The sequence below is a fragment of the Epinephelus moara genome, chromosome 17, assembly GCF_006386435.1.
Source record: "Epinephelus moara isolate mb chromosome 17, YSFRI_EMoa_1.0, whole genome shotgun sequence".
Classification (NCBI taxonomy): Eukaryota; Metazoa; Chordata; class Actinopteri; order Perciformes; family Serranidae; genus Epinephelus; species Epinephelus moara.
The window spans coordinates 22,461,957-22,470,790 of record NC_065522.1 but is presented as its reverse complement, the minus strand read 5'-3'; the positions used below and the strand labels follow the sequence as shown (position 1 = coordinate 22,470,790).

Genomic DNA, 8,834 nt, shown 5'->3' with positions numbered 1-8,834 from the left:
CTGTTGTGGCAATAACAACTAATTGTCTTATCTTATTAGAAAAGAGCAGGTATTGGGGCTCCTAGAATAACTAATGTTACCATCTTCATTCATTGCCAGAAGCTATCCTCTTGATGTATAGGAAGGGCAAATGTAAGCATAAAATATAATAATATATTATAGGTTGTGTAATACAGAGGCATATATATAAGTACCCACACACTTTGGCATTGATTGTGTCAGCTTCTTGATTTCACTTATTTTATTACTATGAATGGCCACTGTTAAAAATGGGGAATCATTCTATCCACCTTATTCCTGAGGGCCTTACTGTAGAAATGATAATGGGTGCATCTTTCAGTAAGATAGTGGAAGTAGCAGTAAGCATTGACTGTCCACGGTTAGGCCCAGTGGCTAATCTTGGGCCGTACTCTCAAAGCTTCCTAGTACATAGAGTTTCTCCGAGTGACGAACTTCTAGGAAAATTCTTAGAATTGTGATGTTTTGAATTGTGATGTTGAAAGAGCTCCTAAGGTGAAAAACTGTTAGGAGCAGGGAGGAGGACTTTTAAGCAGAGGAGAAAATGATGGAAACACAAAGAGATCAGAGAAATATTCTTCAAACTCTGGATGGCAGTGAGTAAATGAAATGCTACAGATTAGATCATGCAGCAGCAGTATCTGTTGTAAATCTCATTAGGGATACACACACATTTCCCACCCAATGCAATAATGCTATAACGGCAGAAATAAAATGATCACAACACTAACATATTAAGAAACTGTAAAAATGCAACAATGCAGCAGTGATGGCTTGGGTCTGTCTCAAGCTTCCATCAGCAGAGTGATCACACTAACAATGACAACACTTTCACAGTCAGCAGTTAATTTCATTTCCACTGGGTGTCCACACCTTGCAGGCTCACAAAGGGGTGTGTCTGTGACAACCAATCATATCTGTTAAAAGAATGCATCAAGCTTCTGTCCCTGATACATGTTGTGCTGTCTACTGCTCTAGCATTACTACCTACCAGACTAAGCTAAATTTGAGGCTTCAACAACAGTTTTCCTGTAAGCAGCAGTACAGTTTTCATTGCCTACCTACAAAGAGGACTACGTTGCCACCCGTACTGTAAATTGGTAATACCACATCATCCAGTACTGAAAAATAAAATGGAATGTCCCATACAGGATGCGATTTGTCCCGTATTTTTGTGCAAATCCTACTCAAATGCACACATTACCCATAACCACATTTCTCTGTAGTGTTGTGGTAACATCACTCCTCTCTGAGTCAAATAACTTTTCAGTAGCGTAGTTCATCAATTGACCGAATAGCATGGTAGCGTCTGCTAAAGTTACAAGATATTTTTCCCAGGAAAAGCTCTAAAATGCAGGGGACTATTTTCTGTGGAGGTCTGGATAAAAGTAAGGATAATAAAACTGAGGATAAGTAATGTGACTGACACCAGCGCCACACTGAGACATGTACACAAGGAAAGCACCTCCGCATGACATCAAATACTAATCCTTCAGTTTACTCTGCTTGCTGCTTTCACTATTGGCTTTTCTTGGCAAGACCTGCCCTACTCTGCCTTTGACTGGCTACCTTTGCACTTCTTGGTGTGTCTCTCACGTGTCATGCCCATAGAGTGTATATATTTAGTGTATTTGCAGTGGACACCAGAGAAATTGACACAAGGGCCAAGAAAAGAGCTGAGAGACAGAGAACAGTATTAAGAAGGAAGATAGGAGAGAGACAGAGTGACATGATGATGTCACGTGTTATTTGCTGGATGTGTTCATGTTCTAATGTCCCAAAAATAAAGAGAAAAGTTTTCATTAAGGTCTCTTATTTTTATTGTTCATATTATTGTCTTTTATTTGTTCTGGTTTTATTGACTGAAAAATATGTTTTGGAATACTGTTTCTTAATTACTGACAGAGCCAGATAGCCGACTGAAAGAGGCCAAGACACACAAATGCATTAAGTTAGAAGAGGAGACAGAAAGAAAGGGAAATAGGCCGACTAATTACTATAGGACATGTTCAAATGTCACAAAGTCTTAGTAGAAGAAAAGATAGCTTTAATTTAAGTTGGTTATGCTAAAGAAAATCATTCAACTGAACATTTTTGAAATAAACATTAAAAAAAAAAAAAAGGTAGCTTTCCAAGTTGCTCATTTTCTCTCTCTCTTCTTTCTTTCCAAGTGTCTTGCCCAACACTGCTAATGTACACACTACTTTTTCACATACTTGGAATAATATGAGACATATTCAGACCAAAAGCGTTTTGACAGAGGAGAGGTATTACATCTGAAATGAACCTAGAATTACAGGTCTGTCACTCAGAGTCAATACATAATATCCCTGTCTTTCACTGTCTGACTGCATTCTCAACCTACCTCAGAAAATTGCCTATTATATAACAAACTAAGCCACACACCTTGATTTATGTGTTTTCATCATCTAGGCTGAGAGTGTGTTACTGATTTGACGTAATTCTTTCATATCATATAAAATGAATGCCTAAAGTTATTTTTTCTATTCAATATAGCACTGATATTACTGAGGTCTGCTACAGAGTCATGTCATGTTTCACTCAATTGGGGGCCGGATAGGTTAATGTTTATGATAAATGTTTAATACTTCAATTATGTTAAAACTGGAACTTTACAAACCTCTCGAAAATCCTCATAAAGACTGGCGTGTCGGTCCTTTAGACACTTTGCCAAAAAAGGCACTGTCGTTAACAATACTGTTGCAAATATACAGTATAACAGCACTGGAACTTTTAACGATGCATGTATCACTGTGCTTTACAGGTGTTCTGAGTCATTAATTATGTGAATTGTTAATTAGCCAACATTAAGGGTCATCATAACAATCTTTGCACTACAAAATCAAACATATCACCACAAATAACATTTGAGTTAAAAAACGATTATTGCAAATTTCCAGGTATGCAGATATGACATCAGAAGTGGACACAAGGTACTGATAAAGCTGTTAACTCATCAGCATCACACATATTCCACCAATGGGGCTGTCAACAGACTTATTTCACTGGTCGCAAAATAAATGGAAACACACAGATGTAGCATACCTGATACAAAGTAGCTGGTTTGTGGAAAAGTGTAGACCTAGTTTACACGAAGCTGCAAGCTAGTGTGCAGGAATGTTTATGTGTTCCTTGGCACCAGTGCAGTCCTTGTCCAGTTGCCAAACTATTTGTGTTGGTAGCGCCAAATAAACCATTTAATAAACCACTAACCAAACAAATCTAAACCTGTTGTCACTTTTAACTGTTGATTAATGGCACTTGTAGAAATGCTGTATAAAAGCAATATCACACTTGAGGTCCTGCTGCTTTACTTAATATAAGCACGGCTGTGATTATCTTCCTATGACCAAATCACAGCTTTGCTAATATGCAGTACAACAGCACAATCTCGAGTTTGATATTGCTTAATTATGCAAACATCGATCTCCTGTGGCCATTACGAGGAAATATTAGCATAATTAGGGCAAAATACAATATGTGCACAGTATGTAAAGTAAGGCAACGTAAGGTCTTGACATGATAACAAGAAAGAAACTTTATCTGTCTGCTGCAAAAGGAATGAATGTTCTAATTATTATAGTTCTTATTTTAGATCTGTTTAAACGGGATCATGCAAAGGATATCCCGCGTCCATCCACAGGACATCCGTTTTTAAAAGGTTAATAAATATCAAGGGTACACACACAGACACAAAGTCAGATGCACAAAAAATGCTGTCAACTTTATTTTTCACCAAAGGGCAATGGGTTTAACACTACAGAGTGCAATATAATGTGATCCAATTATTGTAAGACAATGCTTCAGGTGGTTTTATTTACATACTCTGGCAATCATGATGATACCCGTTTTGCTGTAGATCAAGTGTTAAGTTGGAGAGCTATTGAGGTAGGTAAGAGGTAGAGATACACATGTATATAAATCATACAATATGTTATTTATACAGCAACGTAAATTAAAAACAGAAACAAAGCCACAAATTTAGAAAGACCAAGAATTCAGAAAGACCGAGTTTCAATCCAGGATGGATCTTAACGCATCTCAACCATTTGGGCCTGACGAAGCTCCTACTTGGACTGAAACTTTGTCTTTTTGAATAGAATTTGTGGCAAGTCTGTAGGCGTCTGTCATTTCACAAATAAATTATTTGAAAAATACGAGAAGACATTATGTACACTTGTGGCATACAGGTAGGATGCCGTGAGGGATTCTGACTTCTTAGCTTATTAAGCATCCATCTCGGTCTCATGCTTCTCTTTGAGCAGTTCATCTATGAAATCTCTGACCCTGACCAGTGCCTGTTCGAAAATGTCTTCATCACTAGAAGAGATGTCATCTACATCAACATCTTCATCTGCATCTGTAATTGCATCATCACCATTATCATTGTCTTCACTATCCACCAGCTCATCTACGTCAGCAGAGTCCAGGGTCGCTGATTCCTCATCAGCAGCGACCTCCACATAAGTGGTGGACTCGGACATTGAATCTTCAAGAGTGACATTCTTGAGCAGCTCATCTATGTCAGTGGAGTTGATAATGCTCTCCACCAAGTCATCAACATCAGCGGAGTTAATGGTGCTCTCCAACAGGTCTTCTACATCACTGGAGTCCATGTTGCTTACCAACTCATCTACATCAGTGGAGTTTATGTTGCTTACCAGCTCATCTACATCAGCGGAGTTAATGGTGCTCTCCAACAGGTATTCTACATCAGTGGAGTCCATGTTGCTTACCAGCTCATCTACATCAGCAGAGTTAATGGTGCTCTCCAACAGGTCTTCTACATCACTGGAGTCCATGTTGCTTACCAGCTCATCTACATCAGTGGAGTTCATGTTGCTTACCAGCTCATCTACATCAGTGGAGTTAATGGTGCTCTCCAACAGGTCTTCTACATCACTGGAGTCCATGTTGCTTATCAACTCATCTATGTCAGTGGCGTTCATGTTGCTTACCAGCTCATCTACATCAGCGGAGTTAATAGTGCTCCCCAACAGGTCTTCTACATCAGCGGAGTCCATGTTGCTTACCAGCTCCTCTATGTCAGTGGTGGTTATGTTGCTTGCCAGCTCATCTAAGTCAGCATCATCGATGGAGCCTGAGTCTTCATCAGAGTCACTGTCTGCCAGCTCAGCCAAGTCAACGTTGTCGTCAGAGTCTGTGTCATCATCTGAGTCGCTGTCTGCCAGGTCGTCTACGTCAGCGGAGATGATGTTGCTCGCCAGCTCATCTACATCAGCAGAGTTAATAGCGCTCTCCAACAGGTCATCTACATCTGAGGAGTCCATGTTGCTTGCCAGCTCATCTACATCAGTGGAGTTCATGTGGCTTGCCAGCTCATCTACATCAGCGGAGTTAATAGTGCTCTCCAACAGGTCTTCTACATCACTGGAGTCCATGTTGTTTGCTAGCTCATCTACGTCAGTGGAGTTCATGTGGCTTGCTAGCTCATCTACATCGGTGGAGTTAATAGTGCTCACCAACAGGTCTTCTACATCAGTGGAGTCCATGTTGCTTGCCAGCTCATCTATGTCAGTGGTGGTTATGTTGCTTGCCAGCTCATCTAAGTCAGCATCATCGATGGAGTCTGAGTCTTCGTCAGAGTCACTGTCTGCCAGCTCAGCCAAGTCAATGTCGTCGTCAGAGTCTGGTTCATCATCTGAGTCGCTGTCTGCTAGGTCGTCTGCGTCAGCGGAGGTGATATTGCTTACCACCTCATCTACTTCAGTGGAGTTGATGTTGCTCTCCACCAGCTCATCAACATCGGGGTCAGACATTGCATCTTCGAGAGTGATGCTTTTGAGCAGTTCCATTATTTCAGGGCCGTGCTTGGAAAATGCATCCATTAGAGCCTTCGTGTCATCTTCATCTGTAGAAGTAATTGCATCCATAAATAAAAGACAATTTGTCAAACTGTTGTCCATAAAGAACTTGGCAGGTTTGGTAATTGTATTAAACATTGCACAAGACATTGACTTTCTAACATACATACAGAGTTATGGCATTGCATCAATACATAAGACATCTGGTGCACATATCACACTACTTCAAATATTATGACAACTATCACATCACATCAGATCATCTAGTTACCTGAGTCTACTGCAGCAGCCTTTTTGGCTGGTGCTGCAGTGATCACAGCCACCAAAGCAAAAGCCAGCACCAAAATTTGGATCTTCATTTTCTGAAAGAAATCATAAAATCTTACATAAATACTATCAAACGGTCTGTGAGCATTTAGTAACTGACTCTGTTGGGTTTGTGAAAGGAGTGAAATAAAGGTACTGGACTCACCTTCGGTTTGCATTCACTCTCAGGTCCAAATGACTTAAACTCCAAACAGGAGTATTCTGACTGTCTGACCGATGCACCTCAAATTTATACCCTTTTGACCTAAGTTTGTTTGTGCACAGTGATGAGAGCATCCAATGACGTGTCCTGGGTTTGCTAGTCCATGACAAACAATGCCCCAAGGCTAATGATGTACTGCAAATACACTGTATTTTATTTCAGTTTTATTCCCTAATGTTAAATAATTATCAGGTGTACAGTATGTTTGGAAGTCCCTAAGTGAAAAAATTGGGAGCCTACTAGCATTGATTATATAGCTGCGGTTTAATATTTGCTTGTTTCTAAACATATTTAAAAGTCAAGTGTGTAGGATTAAGTGGCATCTAGAGGGGAGATTGCAGAACTGGAACTTCCTCTGTCAACAAAAAAACATTAACACGAATGGCTCTATCTAGAGCCAGGTTTCAGTTTGTCCTTTATGGGCTACTGAAGACAACATGGCGGACTCTGTGAAAGAGGACCCGCTCTGTATGTAGATATAAACAGCGCACTTTATGGTAACAAAAACACAAGGATTCTTATTGTCAGGTGATTTTAAACTAATGAAAATATAGCTGTGAATATTATACTACATTTCTGTAAACTGTAACCACAAAAACTATAGTTACCACCTCTTGGTTGTATGCCTCTGCGAACCAGTCAACTTTGAACTTTGTACAGCTAACATCCATTTTTGTGAGTAATATGGATGCTTCACACATCTTCAACATGGCAGCACAGAAGATCTATACACCACACCAATTCAGTATCTGACAAAATGTCCCCCCTTCTGTTCCTGAGTTATGACACTGAATATTGGCCAGAAAAGTGTTTTTGCAGAATTTTATGATGTCACAGTGAAGTTGATCTTTGACCTTTCGGATAAAAAATGCCGTCACTGTGAAATTTTGTCATTATTCGAGTATGAATTGAGTTTTGGACCAAAACATGTTTTGTAAGGTCAATGTGACCTTGACATTTGACCACTAAATTCCAATCAATTCATTGTTAAGTCAAAAAGGATGTTTGTGCCAAATTTAGAAAAAAAATCTCTCAAGTTGTTCTTGAGATATCACGTTCACGAGAACACGACAGATGCAAGGTCACAATGAAGTTAACTGTTGGCCACCAAAACCTAAGTAGTTTATCCAAGTGGACTTTTGTGCCAAATTTTTAAAAAAATGTCTCTAGATGTTCTTGAGATATCACGTTTATGAGAATGAGATAGACAAGGTCACTGTGACCTTGACCTACGGCCATCAAAATCTAATCAGTTCATCCCTAAGTCCAAATAGGCAGTTGTGCCAAATTTTAAAGAAATCCCTCAAAGTATTCTTGAGATATTGCATTCACGAGAATGGGATGAATGGACAACCTGAAAACATAGTGCCAAAGGCATTATGAAACTTTTAGACAAGCTAGTGTTATGCTGGGACCACAATAGTGTCCTGAGTTTAAGGCAATCAAAAACGTGTTTATCAAATATTTATCACAAATAATTATTTTTCAACTCTCTTTCTCATTTGGCTAATACCCCAAGGCTCCGGTAAGTTTGCTGATAAACTGACCAAGTCAGCAAACAGCTGGTTTCAAATGAGGGTGAGAAAGCAGCAGTGTGCTCCTGGAAAAAAGTTTAGTTTAGTTTTTGATTGCTAAGAATTCTTAATAACACAATTAAAAACTTTCTGAAGTAATACATTTTATATCTACATAATTAATTTTACTGAACCAACTAAAACCAAGTCCTTAGCGCGCTCAAGGCTTTTACACACCAGGAACGTCTTCTTTTTGTTCCTTTTTTTCTCCCATGCTCTTAATGTGTATGTCAGTATATTTTTTTATTTGTTTTTGTCATGAGTATTTTCACAGAGAACGTGAATATGATGCGGTGAAAAAGTGACGTAATATTCTTCTGGAATGTGGTTGATTTTTCATCATCAACCAATTATGTTGTGCAGAACGACAATGGTGGACCTGTTGATCGCTCGTGTTTCTTGGTACCTTGTACTGTATGAAACTGCTCTTTCCTACTTTCATATCCATCTAACCTTAACCCTTTGGCTCCCACTCGAAAACCCCCAGACGGCAGTATTATTCCCACTCATAGTGTCAAGTATGTGCATCACAGCATTGTAACATCTGGTCCTAAACTGAACCAAGGAGGAATAAAGGAGTTATAATTATCACAAAAGTACAGTGCAACATACACGTTGATGCAGCAGTAATTGTAATCCAGAAACATTAAATATAAAAGGAAAAAACTGGTTGGAACCATTTTGCTGTCCAGTGAGTACCTTTACATTAAGCACTTCAAGTACATTTCGCTGATAATACTTATATAGTTATTTTTACTTAAATATGGTTTTGAGTGCAGGACTTTTACCTGTAGTGGAGTATTTTGACAGCGTGTTATTATTACTTTTATTGCAGTATAGGATATGAATACTTATTCTACCCCTGTT

At 39.1% G+C, this 8,834-nt stretch overlaps 1 protein-coding gene across 1 annotated transcript; it reads right to left on the bottom strand.

Annotated features, from left to right (window-relative positions):
• Positions 1–3,737: 3,737 nt before the first annotated feature.
• Positions 3,738–6,407, bottom strand: LOC126403872 (serine-aspartate repeat-containing protein F-like). The gene is made up of 3 exons (XM_050066691.1): positions 6,337–6,407; positions 6,136–6,226; positions 3,738–5,911 (listed from the first exon to the last, which is right to left on the bottom strand). The coding sequence occupies exons 2-3, from the start codon at positions 6,221–6,223 to the stop codon at positions 4,266–4,268; spliced, it is 1,734 nt and encodes a 577-aa protein (XP_049922648.1). The 5' UTR covers positions 6,224–6,226; positions 6,337–6,407; the 3' UTR covers positions 3,738–4,265.
• Between the last annotated feature and the right edge of the window lie 2,427 nt (positions 6,408–8,834).

Coding starts and splice junctions, on each gene's coding strand:
- LOC126403872 (XM_050066691.1), bottom strand. CDS start 6,223: ATGAAGATCCAAATTTTGGTGCTGGCTTTTGCTTTGGTGGCTGTGATC. Junction 5,912..6,135: donor GGCTGCTGCAGTAGACTCAG/GTAACTAGATGA, acceptor TTACTTCTACAG/ATGAAGATGACACGAAGGCT.